At 38.6% G+C, this 21,137-nt stretch overlaps 1 protein-coding gene across 1 annotated transcript in view; it reads left to right on the plus strand.

Annotated features, from left to right (window-relative positions):
* Positions 1 to 5,424, plus strand: part of LOC309563930 (melanopsin-B-like) — a 341,036-nt gene extending 335,612 nt beyond the window's left edge. The window contains exon 10 of the mRNA XM_082268561.1: positions 4,852 to 5,424. Within this exon, the coding sequence (XP_082124687.1) occupies positions 4,852 to 5,265 (414 nt within the window). The 3' untranslated portion in view covers positions 5,266 to 5,424. The remainder of the gene's footprint in view (positions 1 to 4,851) is intronic.
* The last annotated feature ends 15,713 nt before the right edge of the window (positions 5,425 to 21,137 follow it).

Here is a 21,137-nt window from a genome sequence, read left to right on the forward strand (position 1 = left end):
ACCTTCCATTAAGCATCACAACCGTGCACCTTTAAAATGGGCTGCCTTATCTTCTCTACAATACTTGGGAATTCAGTTATCTTCCCATGGCTCTAAACTACTCTGTAATAATTTTTCTATATTTATTTCCAAACTCACTCAGCTTAGTTCCTCCCTCCAAGCCTTATCTCCATCATGAGCAGGGTGTGTTGCTTTAGTTAAGATGTTTTTATTACCTCAAATCTTATATGTGTACCAAGTCCTTTCGGTACCCTTTCTTTTAGCTCACCTGAAGAAACTGCAATCCATTTTGAATACGCTTAGCTGATGCAGCAAATGCCCCCAGATTAAATCCACCAGTCTTTTCTGACCTACTAAACATAGAGGCTTGGGTGCTCCCAATGTCACACTAGTATACTATAAAGCCACAGTCGTAAACCAACTACACTTGGAATTCCAACTCTACACCATCCTGGATTCAAGTCAAAAGAGCTGCTCTAGGGCATGACCTTAAAATCTTTCTTTCTCTGAGCCATGATTCTTCACCCTCAACCTCAAAATCACTTCTTGTTAAAGTGGCCAACAAGGTCTGGACTCGCCTAATAGATTGATCTTGTAGATTATCTATTACAATCCTGCAAAAAAATCCTCAGAACTCCTTGGAATCCCTTATACCTGATATGTTTACAAGCTCCTGGGAATCTGCTGAAATACAGCACTTACAATTGAATAACTCTACTTCCAAGATCACTCCTTCCAGGGACTGTGTTAGTCTTTTACTATATCACACTCCTCGTTCTTTAAATACGTACAAATCCATCATGCTCTGAGAAATGTTCAAATCGGCAACTCGGACCTCACAGACTCTATCCTGGACATCTTCAGATCTCCTCCACATTTACACAAAGAACTTCTCCCCTTTTACCTCGTGCTACCTACCCCAACTCAACTAGATAAACCTAAGCTGTTGTCATCCTGGTAACAAAAGAAGAGTCATTCTCTTCTACTTTTAAGCAATGGCAACATGCTAAAGCTCTCCCTTTAAAATATTCCTGTTGTATTACTCCCTGGAAATTCCTACAAATGCTGAAATCTATCCCAACTAATCTCCCTTGTGCTGGAGACAATGTGGAACTTCAGGATCATTTCTCCACATCTGGTGGCAATGCCCTGTCATACAATCATTTTGGGCCCAAATATTCCAGGTAATCTCTGCAGTTACCAGCATTAATATCCCTATTGACCCTAAACTGGCTCTGTTGGACATAAGCATGGATTCTTGGTCCTATAAACTTCCCACCTTACTCACCCATTTTTTCATAGCTGCGAGACTCTCCATTCCTGGTAATTGCAAAATACCAGCTTCACCAGACATCAGTAATGTGATCCACACCCTAAAGTTAAATGCTCAACATGAATACTTCTTTGCCAAAGCACATTTGCTACAAGTTAGGTTCTCACATCATTGGCACTTCTGGATGCATCACCCACTTTGCACCCTACAACTTTAAAATACAGATCATTATCACAATATCCTCTTTAATTTCCCACCGAGCCAAAGAATCTATGCCTTTTCCATTTGAGTACAATTTTATTTCCTGAAACTACCTATTACTGGACATTGTTGTGTTACTCTATCTGATGTATACCATGTCTCCCACAACCATTTGTGAACAAATAATATCTATGATTATTCCATGTCTTCTTTACCCAGGTAATATTCTATACTGTACCAGATCCCCCCTGCCCCCCCCAATACCCCCTTCTCCTCTAGCCCCCCCCTTCTTTTCTCTTTTTTGCTTAATGGTTACTTCACTATACATCTTTGAATTACTGTTCAATATCTCTATAAAATCTACAATAAAGAAATATTGAAACGAAAAAAATATATTCATTTTCTTTCTGTATTTTTCAAAAACCTGTGGCAAAAAATGAAGTCTTCAGAAGACTCACCATGCCTCCTAAAAAATACCTTGGAGTTTCTTATTTCCAAAATGTTATCATTTTATGGGTGTTTCAACTGTCCTGGTGCTCCAGGACCTTAAAAAATGTGATCGGTAGTCAGGAAACTGGCTGTGTAATTTATGCCCCTGGAACGCCTAAAGATGCTCCTTGAAAGTTGGGCCCCTCTATGTGGCAAGGCTGTAAAAAAAAGTCTCACGCATATGGTATCGCCATACTTGGGAGGAGTAGTACAATAGTGTTTTGAGGTATAATTCTAAATATGCATATGCATATGATGTGTGTTAGAAATATTTTTATTAATTGACAACCATGTAAAAAAATACATTTTCATTTACTTTCCTGCATTTTCCGAAAACTTTTGACAAAAATTAAATCTTTTTTTACTAAATAATTTTTATTGAGTTTTATAAAAAGAACAAGCCAGAGTGTACAAACAGTTGAGCAATAATACAAGAAAAAACATTGGTACAATCCAGCTAATAACAGACAAAGTCATGAGTACATCTTAAAGGTCGTTTTCTGTGGCTAAAGAATGAAACTGATTGGACTTCACAACATATCTTAGAAACATTACAAAACATAAGAGAAAAGAATTTCAGGACAATAGAACTAAAGCAATAGTGCACTCTAGTGGACAATTCGGGGAAGACAATTGTCATTTGTCATGTGTGAATTCCTGCCAGGGTTTCCAAAATTGGTACATCTTGTGTACAGAACCCTCCTTGAGGGCCATAATATGTTCGTATATGTAAACTTCCCTAAGTAACCTAATAACTTCATTAATTACAGGGACCTCAACAGATTTCCATTTTCTCATCAGGACAGCTCTGGCCGCAAACAAAATCTGCATGGTAACAGGTCTAATGGAACAATGAATCGATTCTCTTCCTATGCTCAAAATAGCAAGGGCAGGGTTCTTCCTGAGTAGGTTACTGGTAACATTCGCAATCAATCGGAAAACGGCCGTCCAAAAACCTCTGACATGTAGGCATGACCATGACATGGCATGACATGACCAATGTCTCCAAACATTGGGCGGAATTATTTTTAGAGAATTTGGCAATCAGATGTGGCGTAAGATACCACCTCTGGTGGAATTTTTGAGCTGACTCCCAGTAGTTTGCGCACCAGGTATATTTTAAATTATTACGGATGGCTCTGATCCACTGATCGGTGGTGAACATTAAGTTCAGGTCCCTCTCCCGTGTAAACATTTGTGGGGTTTTCACAAAGGTTGTTTTCATTTGCAGTAAGTTGTAAAAGACCGAGATACCTTTCACGGAAGGATGGCCCTTAGTCCAAAAATCCCATGCTACAGTTGGCCAAAAATTACATTTTTAAAAGACTCACTATGCCGTTTAGAAAATACCTTGGAATGCTTGCTTTCCAAAATTGGGCCTATGCACCTAGGCTTTGAAAAAGTCTCACACATGTCTAATCCCTATACTTGGGAGGCATAGTAGATTGTATTTTGAGGTGTAATTATAAGTATGCCTATGATGTGTATGAGAAATAATGTGTTAAAATGACAACTTTGTGGGAAGAAAAATTATATAAATTCTTAATTTTCCCAAAAAAGTGAGAAAAAAATATTACAACTTTAAAAAACTAGCCTCTTCCTAAATACCTTGGGCTGTATACTTTCCAAAAAGGTAATTTGGAGGGTGTTTGTACTGTCCTGGCATTTTAGAGCCTCAAGAAATTAGATAGGTAGACACTACATCAGGATTAATCGATTTTCAAATATATATAGAATAGTTTGTAGACTCTATAACTTTTACACAGGCTAAAAAAATATACACTGATTTAGGTTATTTTTACCAAAGAAATGTAGCATGATACATTTAAGCATAAGTTTATGAAGAAAGATTATTTCATTGCAAAATGTTATAACAGAATTTAACAAAAACTTTTTTGTTAAAATTTTCAGTGAATTTAATTAACCAGTTAATGGTGATTAAATACCATGTAGGAGCTCTAGCTGTCTACAAAAAAAATTATAAACTTTTTATTTGGGTACAGTGGTGCATGCTGAAAACTGGCCTGGGCAGGAAGAGGGTAAATGTGTACAGTGTTGAAGTGGTTGAATAAGGGTCTATTATGAGTTACATAGGTAAAAAAAAATTTTCACTTGTACGGTTTTATTTTTGAACTTATATTAAGTGCAGATCAACTTTGATATACACTTAAAGGAGCTAGTCTAAACACACTGGTCTAAGTGCCCATTCACACTACCGGTGACAAGTCGTGGTCCATGCAGTGCTACAGGAACCGTTCTAATAGGAGCGACTCAAGTCGCTCCGACTTAGAAAGTAGTTCCTGTACTACTTCGGGACGACATCAGAGCGACTTGCATTGACATTCATTATATGAAGTCCGTGCAAGTTGCGCCGAAGTCGCGGTGCACACGACTTCACAGGTCGCCCCCGAAGTCGTGCCGCGGTAGTGTGAACCAGCACTAAACCCCCTGTAACAATAATATAGTTACTATAGTATATTTAATAACAAAGATTCTAAACATTGTTTACAAGCTTCACTCATACAAGAGTTGCTGCAATGTCTCCTGAGACATAGCTTGGGAGCCAGATTTTAGCAGGGGTGGGGGCATAAGCACAAGGCATACTAGGTACAAGTACTCTCTAGGTCTGCAACTGGTTAAAAAGGAATCCTAACCCGATGCCTGACTGTTTAGCATGTATTTTAACAAACATCTTAGAGGGAATGTTACGATACAGCGTTACTGAGGTGGTTAAACTACTGATAATAACCTCATAACACACAGAGAATATCATAAAATTTGTTTCCTAGTTTGTAGAAGTTTAAAGTTTTGAGATTTAGAAATGCATTTTAAAATATAAAATTACCTACGTATATAAATATAGTTTATGTTATTTTTCATTTTAATAGGTTTTGCCTGCATTACGCTCATTGGAGGACCCATCAAGAAAATCGGAGAAAGGAAATGGAAAGGATTTTTTTCTATCAAATTCACTGAATGCCGTTACCTATCCCATTGGTTTTGAATCAATTGTCAAGAATCATATGACAAACAACCAAAAAGTAAATGGACTTGATGTTAATCGAGGATTGGATTGGATCATTCATGCCACAATTCCGCGTATTGTCATAATTCCCACATCAGAAAGCAGTATTTCTGAGGGGCAAGATCAACCGGCAGAAAATGAAATAGATGAAAAGTATGAAAAAGATTTGGACGACGATGACTTCTTCAACTTTAATATTGACACTACTTTACTAGACTTTGAAGGACTTTCTTCTAATGCAGACCTTTATGAAGTAGTTGAGAAGTTTTTGTCATAGTGAACATTCTATGTTCACCATTTTCAACTGCCATAAATAGTTCATATGCAATAGCAAAAGCACAGTGTTATTTATTATAAAATGTTTGAAAGAATATACCAAGATAAGAATTAAAGAAGGACATGTCCTGACACTTTAAAAAGGCTAATGATAACCCAAATCCTTTTAATGAAATGCCAATGATGTGAGCCAAACTGATGTTTACTGTGCAAAAGCACCACTAAGGGATAAAGCTACATTGACAATATTAGCAGAGCTGTGCTTCCAACACCGTCACTGCTTGTTTTGAAGCTTTCCATCCATTAATAATAAAGAGAGCTCCAATGAATGTGTAAAGAGCACCAACATTTCTAACTAGAGAGAGAGTACTCATGGCAATGTTGAAAATAGCCCATCCATGAAAAAAACCATAGTAGCAACAAACTTATTTTTTAGGAAGCTAGTGTCTGTGGCATAGATGGCATTGCACTTCTGGTTTTGTACTCTAGAGAATGAAGATAATACAGACATTATTGATACACCTGTAAGTTTAGCTTTTGCTTGGACACACAATTATATTTGTATTTATTACACTTAATTTATAACATTTGGAATGTTATTTTATAACATTTAAAATAGACCAGTCAAATATCTCAGCAAAGCCAGCCTAATAAGTTAAAAGCAATTACCAAATGATGCCTGTACATACCTTTATTTGTCCTCCTGAACCTAGTGCACTTACTATGCAAATAATGGCTTTCAGTTCTAAAGCTGGAGTCGCATTTTCCATATTAACCACCCTGGGTTACAAACGTATTGAGGCACTCTGAAGGGCAAAATAGGTATGGATGGGTGTCCTGCACATATATATTAGATTTAATATGATATGATATGTCATTTTTGTACCTGCCTAACTATAAAGCCCTTGTGAAGAAGCCATTCTCTATCCTTTGGTCTCAGATTCTGAGCTTTAAAGCATCAGTTAAGACTGAATGGGGGGAATTTACTAAAACGAAAGCATTCAGAATCTGGTGGAGCTGTGAATGGTAGCCAGCTTCAAACTTCAGCATGTTTAATATAGCGTTGGCATTAAAACCTAGAAGCTGATTGGTGTCTATACAGAGTTGCACTAGATTTTTCACTCTCCAGTTTTAGTAAGTCCCCCCCCCCCCCCACAATGTCTAAAATGAATGCCTGCACCCTAATATGCAGCCCAGGGATTGAAGAACTGTTCTGCTACTGGAGGCTTCTCCGTCGAGTCACTACTTAAAATTAGGAACCATACAACTTTCATACGAATCATAACAATGCTAATGCAATTTTTTCCACTTTAGCACTTCTAAATACAGATATATCTTTGTCAGATATATGACTTTGTTTTTAATTGCAGAAATGATTTATCAATTTAAGGCCTTAAATATGAGACCCTTGTAAAACTTGTTGTATCTTCTCTATACATTCTTTTGTTTGAACAATGGTGTTGGGGCCGGTCCACACTAGCGCGACTTGTCAGGCGACTTGTCAGCCTGACAAGTCGTGCTCCCTCGCGGTCCATTGACCGCTACAGGACCCGTTCTAATTGGAGCGACACAAGTCGCTCCGACTTAGAAAAAGGGTCCTGTACTACTTCGGGGCGACCTCGGAGCGACTTGCATAGACTTCCATTATGTGAAGTCCCTGCAAGTCGCTCCGAAGTCATGGTGCATGGTAATGCACAAGTCGCCCCCGAAGTAGCAAGGAGTCGTGTCACCTTAGTGTGAACCGACTCTTAAAGAGAACTTATTTAAAGCATGTATCCGCACTCTATTGTACACATTACTGTGTTTCACTCAAGCCATACATAGCCTCTAAGTTCTTCCTGATGGTCCAATCAGTACCAGCGGAGATACCAGATTATGGTGCAGAAATCTATAGGACTCAATTACAATCATCATTTACTGATATGACTTCAGTATACTGAAGAATTGGCTGCTATGATTTACTACACTTCGCACATTAAAATCACATTTTGCAATGCCTTATTGAAAAATCATATTGGTGCCAAACAGTTGACACATTAGTAGTAAATTACATTTCAAAGGAGATCTGCAAGCAAATGCATATTAGGGACTTATGTCATATGGCTTTGGACTTGTGTCAATGTTATCAATGTAATCATTTAGACAACAGTGTAAAACACTTCTGAGATCTTACAGAATTCACTGACAGGTACATTCGGCATGCAGTTCACCTCCTTTTTGACCTTCTTCAAGTGGGTTTTGCAATCCCATACACTTGTATGCAACCAAAAGCCAACTGACACAGGCCCCGATAATGCAGTAAAAACCACAATATGTTGGCCCTATTACAATATGTTGGCCCTATTATTGTGGAATTAAGCGGTACTCCTGACACTATAAAAACCATATATATATATATATATATATATATATATATATATATATATATTTTTTTTTTTTTTTTAACCCATTGGTCATAAGTTGTGTATATTAATGTTAACCATTCAAATAAATATAAAGACTCATACTATTTTTTTACCTAGCATTTAGGGACTAGCATCCACAGAATATTCAGAAATGATGTGTCAAATAATTACTTAAGAAAAACAGAAGCACTGCTTCTGGAAAGCCATACCAATTCAGACAATATACATGTGGATTACAAATGTTTCATTTACTTTGTGTTTTTGGTTCAGTTTCACCATGTAAGTCCAAAACAAAATAATAACTGAAAAATACTTAAACCTATAAAACAGTATATAATTTTCTAAAAGCAGAGAATGTATAGAATAAAAAGGTGATAGTTGCACATTTTTATGTCACCTGATATTTGTACAAGTTTTTTTTTTTTTTTCAAGCCAATGTTTTCAATCAAAGATACACTAAACACTAAAAATACACTAAAACCAGTTTTAGTACAAATAAAACACAAAATTCACATATTTAATTGTTCTTTTTTTAAATATAAAAAATAGGACTATGTGAATAAATAGATACAAAATACACTATACACTTGTCAAAAGTATTGTGACACCTGCCTTTACATGCACATGAACTTTGATGGCATCCCAGTCTTAGTAGGTAGGGTTCAATGTTGAGTTGGCCCACCCTTTAACAGCTTCAACTCTTCTAGGAAGGCTGTCCACAAGGTTTAGGAGTGTGTCTATAGGAATGTTTCACCATTATTCCAGAAGCGTATTTGTGAGGTTATGCACTGATGTTGGACAAGAAGGCCTGGCTCGCAGTCTCCGCTCTAATTTATCCCAACAGGACTCTGTGCAAGCTAGTCAAGTTCCTCCATCCCAAACTCACTCATCCATGTCTTTATGGACCTTGCTTTGTGCACTGTTCTAAATCATTTGGTGAAGGAGGGATTATGGTGCAGGGTTGTTTTTCAGGGGTTGGGCTTGGCCCCTTAGTTCCAGTGAAGGGAACTCTTAAGACATCAGCATGCCAAGACATTTTTGTCAATTTCATGCTCCCAACTTTGTGGGAACAGTTTGGGGATGGCCCCTTCCCCTCCATCATGACTGCACACCAGTGGACAAAGCAAGGTCCATAAAGACATGGAAAAAGAAGGGTGAATGTCTCTATACTGTATTTTTACTATATAGATGTCTTTTTCCTTTCTCTAGTATCCATAAAGGCATGGATGAGCGAGTTTGGGGTGGAGGAACTTGATTGACCTGCACAGAATCCTGACCTTAACCCAATAGAACACCTTTAGGATGAATAAGTGCAGCAACTGCGAGCCAGGCCTTCTCGTCCAACATCAGTGCCCGACTTCACAAATGCGCTTCTGGAAGAATTGTCAAACTTTCCCATAGACCCACTCTTAAACCTTGTGGACAGCCTTCCCAGACGAGTTGAAGCTTTTATAGCTGTAAAGGGTGGGCCAACTCAATATTAAACACTATGGGCTAAAACTGAGATGCTATTAAAGTTCATGTGCGTGTAAAGGCAGGCGTCCCAATACTTTTGACAATATAGTGTATGTAAAGTTGCGTGTAAAATAGCAAAGCAGTGAAAAATTAAGATATTCAAAATGTATCTATAGGCAACATTTTAAGATCCTTTACAGCTCATCCATTTGAAATTAGTTATAAATAATGGCCCTAGAATTTTTCCTCTTATTCTGGCATGTGAGACAATAGCGAATATGTTTTACAAAGTTGTTGTTTATGCATACATGTACTCCCTAGCGGTATTCATGTAAACTTATGTACATGGAGGCCAGGTCTGAGAAGCCCCATGTGATAGCATCGTGCAGGTGATAGGTCCTCTTTATGGAGATTTTAGAACACAAGACTAGAGCACTTTGCCCTTGTGAAGTACATAGTTATAGTTGAGAAAGGAATCAATAAAATCAAATCCACAAATATATGCATAAAACATGCCTGTCACATAAAATCATCCTAGGCCAGTAGAAAGAGCTGTCATTCTCTGTCCACTGTCAAATCAAAAGACTGGGGACACTCCCCCGTCATCAGATCCAATAGGTGCCAAGATCTGGGAGGCCTAAAGGCTTTTTACTCTACATCCACCAATTATAAAATCGTCACACTAGCACTCAGACTTTTCTTCTGGTCTAGGATTGTTTTATGTGATAACCAGGTTTTAAACACCATTTTGTGAATAGGATTTTATTGATTGATTTGTCAAACAAATCTATGTACATCACAAAGACAAGGTGCTCTGTTCTTTTGTTGTATCATTAAACAGAACTTTATTCTGTATGTGAGCTGACAACTGCCCGTGAAGTTAGGATTTAGTATAAAATGAGTATGAAACAGTATAAAAAAGTTTTTCCTGAGCTGCTGCTAGTGCTGAAGAGCCTTGTTCCTGTTTAAAGACATCAGGAGTCCATTGACCATTCTGAATGACACTCATCCATCCAGAATTCCTGGTGGAAATCTCAATTGCTTCTTGAATCGGGAATTCAATGTTAAAAGGGTTAACTGGAAAAATGCTCAGAGTTAATAATTTTTACTTTGAATTCCCAGCTAGAGCAATGCCTTGGGTTAATGCCAAAGAGGTCAAAGAGCGGTTCACGTAGCAAAGTGAATGTTCACTGACATTAGTAAAAAAAAAAAAAAAAAAAAGAATACATTGTATTCATTTCAATCGCCCAGTCATTTTTTTATTTTATTTTCCCTGAACATGGTTGTGTATTCAAAGCAAACAAAGTTTTCATGTTTCATGACATTCACCTTGCTAATTGAAAGGACAGTCAAAAATCCAATGAACAAACCAACTTATTAAAATAATATACTTACTATGTGGCTACATGATTTCAACATGTCTTTAGCAGTTAACAGAATTTTGAAAAGTAGATTATCTGCCTCCAGTGGCTAATTTACACATCTTTACATTTAATATAAAATTAGGAAAAACAAATATGTATAAAATCTGTTACATCACACAAAGTAAACACTTCAGTAGCTCAAAATATGTGCTCACTGAAAAATACACTATACTTTCTCTTTAAATTGGTATTAAAAGGTCTTAAAAAAGGGAATTAAGCTGGAAACACACTATACAATTTTCTTTAGATGTTTTCCTTTAGATTTACCAAAACCATATAATATGAGGACAGACCTAAACATTTTAAATTTGTATGCAATCAGGCAGGCCTTTGTACTACATAGTTGAAGGTAAATCTAAAGGAAATCTAACAACAAAAGTTGTATAGTGTGTATCCTGCCTTAAGCTGCATACACACTATACAACTGTCTTTAGATTTTTTCCTTTAAGCCCCATACACACAAGTAGAAATTCGGCCGGGAAATTTCGTCCGACGACCGATCTGCCGTTTTTTTCGGCTTGTTAGTATGATGCTTCCGACAACCGACTCCGACTTTTTGGCCGAAAAAATCCTGGTGTGCAGGCTATATAATTTTTGACGACCGTCAAAACACGTCCGATTTTCGTCTCATTAGTACAGATTTCGATGGGGAAAAATCTTATGAGCAAGACTAGGCATGCTCAGAGATGAAAGAACACAAAGAAAGCAATCCAACACATGACATCACTTCTGAAGTAGAATTCTGTCGTGCGGGAAAATTTGTGTGCAGTCTAGAGCACATTCCAACCAACAGACACCACTCTGGACAAAAGACGGACGACCGGTCAGCGGAAATTAGTTGCGTGTGTAAGAGGCTTTAGACTTACCAAAACCATATAAGATGAGGACAGACCTAAACGCTTTCAATTTGTATGCAATCAGACAGGCCCTTGCACTACATAGTTGAAGGTAAATCTAATTGAAATCTACCAACAAAAGTTGTATAGTGTGTATCCGGCTTTACTTTTACAGTTAAGTTCTTGCTTATTGTTTTTTTAGCTAGTGTTTGTTTTTTCACTTCTTTTTTTATTTAGCCTAGACCTGGTGTTTCCAAGCTGTGGTCTGCAGGTCACATGCAGCCCGCTACAGTTTTTTCCAAACCACAACTAGGGTTAGAGGCATATCCACTCAGATTGAGGATTATGGTCACCAGAGGCTTCCTATGGTTAATGCTTCAATACCCTTTTATGTAATGTGGGACCCTGAAGTGAACTCTGATGTAAGGGTTACTCTGATGGGGATTTTTTATAGCCCTCATACTAAAAGGTTTGGAAACCCCTGGCAAAGACAATTGTTTTACCCAATTACAACATCTTTCTTAGCACTAAGAATGAGTATACAGAATGAGTATATATTTATTGTATGAATACTTCTATAGAACTGTCATCTACAAATTATCAACCTTTTCATAAATACCTAGAATATTAAACGCTCAGGTGATTGTCTAATAGTGGTTTATTTATTTTAAAGAACTACGAAAAAAACATGTATTTTGCTGGTCAGTTCTATCTAGTAGCCATAATTGAATAATTTCTGGATTGAGATATTTCACCAAAATACCACATTTTGGCCACTAGATGGAACTGACCAGTATAGGAAATAAACATAATAGGCAAAATACAGGGGCTATTCGTGAGAGCTATGTGAATGCTTGAGACATTCAAACATTTTTTTTTTAATTAGACCCCGTAGTTTAATGACTAGAGCCACTCTAAGCTTTATGAGCCAGTTACAAATCATTACCAGCAAGCATTAAAAAAAAAATTATATTTAAAAGATTTGATTTATTGATTTTAAACACAGGGATGAATGGTGAGTGGCATACAACTTACGTGTGCACTAGCCACTTTTATGCATATTTTATGTATGACTTTATTTGTAGAGTGTATTGTAAATCCTGTTAAATTCATATATTCTGTAAGACTATCGGCTAGATTTGCCAAAGTCTAATAAATCTTAATATAATTTTCATTATATTGATTACTGTGATTATATCTGAAAAACACATAAACACAGTCACTAAAATCTCACATTAGCTTTAACCTGTTAATGACATTCAAAAAGTTGTTTTCACTCCTATTAAATCTGCAGTTTTCAATAAAAAAAAATACTAGGTGATCCTGTGATCAAGGTCTTTATTCACCTCTAGGGATATGGTTCAAGTTCGTTGCAGTCATGGGTTTGAGGCAAACCAGGTTTGAGGTTTACAGTTCTTGCAAAGGAATGGGACACCAAATTCTGGCATCAGATATTTAGCATGCGTATTAGCATTAACCACTTAAGCCCCGGAGGATTTGGCTGCTAAAGGACCAGGGGTTTTTTTGCGATTTTTTACTGCGTGACTTTAACGGACAATTGCGCGGTCGTGCGACGCTGTACCTAAACTAATTTGACGTCCTTTTTTTCCCACAAACGGAGCTTTCTTTTGGTGGTATTTGATCACCTGTGCGATTTTTTGATCACGCGCTATAAACAAAAAAAGAGCGTAAATTTTGCAAAAATAACAATATTTTTCACATTTTTTTATATGAAATTCCCCCCAAAAAAAAGTAAAAATCAAAATTTTTTAACATTTTTCGGCCAATTTGTTTTATGCTACCTATGTTTGGTAAAAAAAATCGCAAAAAGCGTATTTTGATTGGTTTGCGCAAAAGTTATCGCGTTTACTAACAAAGGGAAAGATTTTTGTCATTTTTGGTGTTTTTTTTTTTAACGCTTAATGGCGGCGATCTGCGATTTTTTTTTTCGGTACTGCGACATTGCGGCGGACAGATCAGACCCTTGACTGACATTTTTGACACTTTTGGGGGTACCAGTGACATTACTGCAGTAATCAGTGCTATACATATGCACTGTTACTGCAAAAATGACACTGGCAGGGAAGGGGTTAACTTTATTGGACAGGGAGGGGTTAAGTGTGTCCTAGGGGCGTGATTCTAACTGTGCAGGGACATTCCTATTGGTGTAAAAGCAAAGATCAACCGTTCTACATAGTAGAACGGACAGATCTTCACTTTTACACAGGGAGAACTGACAGGCAGCTTGTTTACACAAGCCGCTATGTCTTTCTCCCTTCACAGGAGCGATCGCAGTGTGACTGGCGGACATCGAGTCCGCCGGTCACACGCACTGACTTGTCTGTGAACGAGCCGCGGCGGGCGCGCGCCCGCCCGCGATAGGCTCGCAAGTCAGTGACAGGCGAGTGACGTACCGATACGTCACTCTGCCTGGCCGGGGCTGACCGCCGCAGTATATAGTCGTGCGGCGGTCGGCAACCGGTTAACTTTTACATTATCGCTTGTCCTAAATACAGCATCATCAGCGCACCCATCTTATTCATTATAACTTGAAGAAGAGCTGTTTTAGGTTGTTTAGGGTGCTGCACATGATTATTTTATCCAGTGGTAATGCGTGCATAGCAAACATTTATTTTATGCCTGCTAATGCGCCTCTTCATGTTCATTAATCAGATATTTGAATGGTCTTCTAATGCAGCCTTTTTCCTCTCTTCAAAAGTGCATAGCAGCCATTCATTTTAGGCATGCTTATGCATTGTTTCTTCCCTCGAAAGAAGCTGAAGAGGCATAGATCATCTACTAAAGCCCCATACACACGTACCGATTGTCAGCCAAACGATCGGCCGTCTTTTGTCCAGTGCTGTCGTGTTGGTTGAAAAGTGCTCAAGACTGCACACGAATTTTGTCGGCCAACAACAACCAACTTCAGAAGTGATGTCATGTGATGGTTAACTTTCCGTGTGTTTTTTCTTCTCTGAGCATGCCCAGTCTTGCTCATCTGGCTTTTGTCGGCCGAAATCTGTACTGACTGACGAACAATCGGCCGTTCTGGTGACGGCCAACAAAAGTTTTATAGCATGCAGACCAGATTTTGTTCGGCCGAAAAGTCGCAGTCGGTTGTCGGAAGCATCATACTAACAAGCCGACAATCGGCCGATCGGACGTTGGCCGAACATTTACGGCTGACAATCGGTACGTGTGTACGGGGCTTTAGGTTGTGACTAGTATTAATGGTGCCACGAACCTGGGGGGGCTGCTTTCCGCGAACACTCAGAGGTAGAGAGCCGGAACAGAACACAGGGGGCAAACAGCCCCCACTGAATAAAACTCCAAACATCCCACAGGTGGCCACAAGTCTGGATCGTTGTCAGAATAAAAATCAACATTTGGCATTGCGCAGTTTAAGTTGGATACACACTATCCAACTTTTGTGGTTAGATTTCCTTCAGATTACCTTTTCTATGTAGTGCAAGGGCCTGCCAGATTGCATACAAATTGAAAGTGTTTAGGTTTGACCTCATATTATATGGTTTTGGTAAGTCTAAAGGAAAAAGTCTTCAGAAAATCTTATAGTGTGTATGGCCCATAAGACTAAAAGATTTCATTCCTACACCGTTGATCGCGCACCACCAATGCTGCCTATACACAAGGAGACATCAGGCAGGCTTTTGATCAAGAAATCAAAATTAAAGTATACTATTTCAAAGAAAAAAAGATATGTGTATATATATATATATATAGTGTTAATTCCATGCAAAATATTTAAGCATTTTGTACTACGCCGCATTTCCACAATGAGAGACCAACCAGGTTCAAATTCAGGAAATTAAAATGACAGTGTAACCTGGGTGGAAAAAAAATCCTGTAAGACAAAGGCATAATAGGGTAGTTTGCATCGCATACTAGCTCATTATGAAATCCTTACCTTAGAATAAAGCTGTCTCATTGGTGCCCGCACACCGCTAAAATGGTTGACATCTTCCCGGGTGTTACTTATGGGTTCGCTGGCTCCGGCACTGTGAGTGGCATGGGCTCTGAAGGTCCGGCACGGCAAGACGGACCTTCAGAGCGCATGCGCCAATGATGTCATCGGCTGCATGCACTCTGAATATCTAAATAGTGCAAGTTTAGGAGATATTCACAGTACCTACAGGTAAGCCTTATTATAGGCTTGCCTGTAGCTTCAAGTAAAAAGAGAAGGTTTACTTCCTCTTTAAGCCTCTATTTCAAAGAGAGAGGCAAGGTATGTTTGTCTGTAGGGCAGCTTTTACCAGGCTCAAGTTTTACACGGTGACATGGGGCATTTTAATAATCAAGAAATCAACATTGCAGTACATTTATGGACAGTAATGCATCACTTTTACTAACCCCCAGTTTCACAAGGAGACATCAGTCAGTTTTTAACCTAGAAATCAACATTATAGTGTATTTATTTTACAGCACAGTGGCTGTGGTTTACAGTTCTGCCTAGCAGCACTAGGGTTGTCAGTTCAAATCCCAACCATGGCATTACCTGCCTGGAGTTTGCATGTTCTCCCTGTGCTTGTGCGGGTTTCATCCAGGGTACTCCAGTTTCCTCCTACACTCCAAAGACATGCTGGTAGGTTAATTGGCTCCGGTCTAAATTGGCCCTAGTATGTGTATGTATGAATGTGAGTTAGCAAACTTAGATTGTAAGCTCCTCAAGGGCAGGGATTAATGTGAATGTACATTATATATGTAAAGTGCCACATAAATTGAGGAAGCTATGTAAGTACCTGTAATAATAATAATTATTATTTTACAGGAAAAAAAAACAGCAAATTATTCTACTGATTCCATATACAGTATTCAAGAACTTTCACTATGCTGCATTTTCTGAAAGACCTGACAGATTTTAATAAAGAAATCAAAATGACTATGTAATATTTTACAGAAAAAAACACATATTGTACAAACTCGATGCATACTATGTAAGCAGCTTTTGTAAAAATTGGAGTGTACTATGAAAGCTGCAGCAGCCTGGACACAGTATGCAGTAAGGTCCACTTCTTATTTTAAAGAGTGATCATATGATTCATGCTCATGTTTTCATCTGCAAATGAACAACCTTCTCGCCCCTTACTGGCTGCACATGCATAACCTAGGCCTCCCCCTGGTTTGGATGACATCATAAATATAGGGGACTGTTTAACTTTATTAGCAGTTATGGCAAATAGGTATTTTGGTGCAATAAACTGCACCACACATATTTGTCATGATGTGTTGCAAACATTGTTGACCCTGAAAAAAATCCCATCTAAATTATATTACAATAAAATATAACTTCAATAAAAAAAAATGAAAACATAAAACCCCAACCCTAAAACAGTAAATCCCAACCCCCTAAGTAACCTAACAGAAAGTAAGCAAAAAATAAATGAAATAAACAATAATAAAATACAAAAAAAAAAAACCAACGCTAAAAATAAGGCTAAATAGCAACTGAAGTTGTTGCTGTGTATTGCTTTTATCAATGTGGCTACTTTGCCGCAAATCAAGAAAAAAAATAAAATAAATAATAGCATATTAATGTGGTCATACTAAATAAGAATGCTGTGTATACAATTACTTAGCATTAGGCAAAAAAAAAGCAACCTAGGATATACAGAGTGCTACAAACAGGATTGCACACTTTTGCTAATTAACCTTTCCTAGCAAATGAACATTAGCATAAGTATATAAACAGTAATGATACAACAAAACTCACTTAACTTCTGTTAGTGCTGGTCTACAGTTTCCTCATGAAACAGGATTTCAGGCATTAGGTGCTTGAAGGAAAACAGGTTTTTAATCTTGGTCTCTAGTAGACAGCTTTAGCGTCATCCCATAGTGATGTGAATTTCATCTTTTCAGCTCTTAGCACTACTACACTAGCCTTATATTCACAAAAATCTGTCAGAAGGGCATAGCCCCTTTCCTACTTGTATCCTGCATCAGTTTATATGAAGAAAAATGTTCTGCTTGCAAACTCTAGATGAAAGTTTGGTACCATGAATGCAATCCAGTAGGTCGCAGCCAGGTAGTCTGAGCTTGCTGACCCATCCCACGGCATCAAACAGAGTGCAATGAAGAGGGACTACTTTTAAAGTTGGAGCTGTAGTAGGGTGCAAGAGCCGCATAATCCAATGCCGCCTCTGTAGTGCTGGATCCTGTCCCATGTGGAGTGTTACCAGCAGCAGATTTTTCACAGATTTTTACAAACTGTTCATAAACAGTTGGCAGCCCTGCTATAGGCGCAGAGCCCTGTACAGCCACACTGTTTTTAAAATGTGACAGCATGGGTGGACAGAAGAAACCCTGCCCGCTGTCACAGAGGAGGGGATAAGGGGCTGCATCTGGAGGTGCTGGAGCATGTTACACTTTACATTCTTTTGATTATCACACACGGAGGCGGCAAGATTATTTGTTTGTTTGGCGCAGATCGGTTTTTATTGGTGAATTTTATTGTTTTTTGGACTTTTTTTATGGCAGTCTATTTTCTGATAGACACATTGTATATATGAATATTTTTTTGTATTTCACTTGGGGTGTGTTGTGATTTAGTTAAATTTTGACACAGGTAATATATGTTTATACCCATATTGTTGAGTGGATTAGGCAGTGGCTGAGTGACAGACAACAGAGGGTTGTAGTCAATGGAGAACATTCAGAACAAGGTCATGTTACCAGTGGGGTACCTCAGGGATCTGTACTGGGACCAATTTTGTTTAATATCTTCATAAGTGATATTGCAAAAGGCCTCGATGGTAAGGTTTTTCTTTTTGCTGATGACACAAAGATATGTAACAGGGTTGATGTTCCTGGAGGGAAACGCCAAATGGAAAAGGATTTAGGAAAACTAGAAGAATGGTCAGAACTCTGGCAACTGAAATTTAATGTGGATAAGTGCAAGATAATGCACCTGGGGCGTAAAAACCCAAGGGCAGAATATAGAATATTTGACACAGTCCTGACCTCAGTATCTGAGGAAAGGGATTTAGGAGTAATTATTTCAGAAGACTTAAAGGTGGGAAGACAATGTAATAGAGCAGCACGAAATGCCAGCAGAATGCTTGGATGTATAGGGAGAGGTATAAGCAGTAGAAAGAGAGAAGTGCTTATGCCGCTGTACAGAACACTGGTGAGACCTCACTTGGAGTATTGTGCGCAGTACTGGAGGCCATATCTCCAGAAGGATATAGATACTCTAGAGAGAGTTCAGAGAAGAGCTACTAAACTAGTACATGGATTGCAGGAAAAAACTTACCAGGAAAGGATAAAGGACCTTAACATGTATAGCTTGGAAGAAAGAAGAGACAGAGGGGATATGATAGAAACATTTAAATACATAAAGGGAATCAACTCGGTAAAGGAGGAGAGCATATTTAAAAGAAGAAAAACTACCACAAGAGGACACAGTTTTAAATTAGAGGGGCAAAGGTTTAAAAGTAATATGAGGAAGTATTACTTTACTGAGAGAGTAGTGGATGCATGGAATAACCTTCCTGCAGAAGTGGTAGCTGCAAATACAGTGAAGGAGTTTAAGCATGCATGGGATAGGCATAAGGCTATCCTTCATACAAGATAGGGCCAGGGACTATTCATAGGATTCAGATATATTGGGCAGACTAGATGGGCCAAATGGTTCTTATCTGCCGACACATTCTATGTTTCTATGTTTCTATGTTTATACATATGCTTTCACATGTGTAGCAAATTTTGTGCACATAGATGATAGCGCTGTACTATTTCTATATTTATATTGTTGTGAATGAGGTGAGAACACTTGTTGAGTACTGGCAGCAATCAATTCACATATTTTCACTTCATTTTATTTAGATTTATTTAATTGTGCTGATTAAAATATATAACTTTTGTTTAGGAATAGACTATTGTTTGCTCAGATTAGCTACAGAAGAAGACTGTCTGCTATTTGCTGTTTGCTATTTGTTTTTGAGTATTCCATGCCCCAGTCCCTCTCTTGTTAATAGTTCTGCAAGCAATAAGTTACAAAAAGACAAATTGCTTATTTGAGCCAGAGTGAATGGACTATTGCTTGTGTAGACAGGAAGCCTCTACACTTGTGGAGAAAATCCAAATATTCTCTGTGGCCCATGCAGGGGCAGTGCTACATAATGATCATTGTTCTCAAAAGTTCTTTAATAGTCCCTCCAATTTCTTTGTGGCCTTATGAGAGTTTGTACTGCTTAAGACAGTCTGGCTTCTCTGGTGGAGAAATGTAGATAGGGGTCCATCGTGCATTATCTTTTACCACAGCCTTCACCACCCTTACTAAATACAATTCGTGAGGTTACCCAACAATTTGACTTGACAAAGGGCAACACCTGAAATGCGTTGTCATGATGACAGCTCAAGCCTTCTTTTGACTCCAGCTTGGCTTGCACTCCAGCCACACTCGGCTTCCAGCCTCACTCGGACTCCAGCCAGCGGCTCCCCTTCTGGGTCCAGGATGTCATGTCCAGCGCGCTGTCTCCAGGAACAGGCTGAATGTCAGTTATGGCTCTTGGTTTACAGTGGCATTCCAAGCACAATACTGGCTTGCACCTGAGTCTCTACACCATTTGGATATCATTCTGAAGTTACCAGTTGTGGTTTCTCCTCTATATCGCAGTACCGGCATACCACCATCTTTAATCTGGGGCCATATAAGCTATTCTTTTTGGATTTAATTTATACCAATGGTATCTTTGAACTGCTTTGGCACATCATGCACATTTGTGGACTGTTGTGTATTTTTACCATATGGAATTATTTTATGACAGATTGCTTGACTCTTTAATAAACTGTTTTATGGGTTCACAAACATTGTGGTACAGTGGTATAACATTGGAATTTATATATTGAGTATATACTGTGACAGGAAGTCAGCTAAATCTGTGAGTGTTGTCACAGATCGGAGATACAATTCACTAGTTACTATAGGGCGTCGGCTGCAGAAGGCAGCAGGAAGGTGTAAAGAAGTTGAAAGGCCTTCAGCTGTTCAGAATGAGGGAGTTAAGGCTTCTATAATTGTCCAAAGGAACTCTGAGGATTGCTGCCTCCGGAAGCTGTCTCCTGAAGCCATGTGGGCTGGGAGAAGGAGGACAGTCAGACGTGCGCCTCCCGACAGGATGTGTGGGCCTGGGAGAAGACCCCCCGGAGTAATGCGTACCAGGGAGGGTAACCAAGTGTGAAGACGTCTCAAAGGTGAGAAGACTAACTGTTTCTGTGTGAAAGAAACAAAGGACTGTTTTGCCCTGTGAAGATATTAAAACATGGACTATTGATTGTCTGCTGTATGATCAGCCAAGTCTGCCCAAACAGTAGGTTGGGGTCAGACTCTTAGGTAGGTTCCAGAGTGAGTAGGTAGCCGCCCACAGAGGCAAGGATTTATTTTGTCTTTTATTTTATTTTGCTTTTTTTGATGCTTTCACTGGTATGAAGAAAATTGACCTAATAAACCAAACTGTTGTTTGCAAGCACTTATTGGTTGTTTCTCTGTGAAAACGCACCCCCCCAAGGGGTCATCCACACCCACCACCGAGCTTATCCCTCACATATGGTGGAGGTATGCAGTGGGCAGAAGCAGAGATCCTTGCAAAGAAGTGCATATGTTTGATGAACTTTGTCTGTTGCACAATCTATGTGTGCAGGAGAGAAGATCCTGAAAGAAAAAAAAAAAAAAACGTGTTTTAAAGAGACAGTGGTCTTAACAGTTTTACTGGACTTTGAAACAATTTTTTTGTGGAGTGA

This window comes from Pelophylax lessonae, assembly GCF_965119305.1.
Source record: "Pelophylax lessonae genome assembly, chromosome: 1".
NCBI classification, from domain to species: domain Eukaryota; kingdom Metazoa; phylum Chordata; class Amphibia; order Anura; family Ranidae; genus Pelophylax; species Pelophylax lessonae.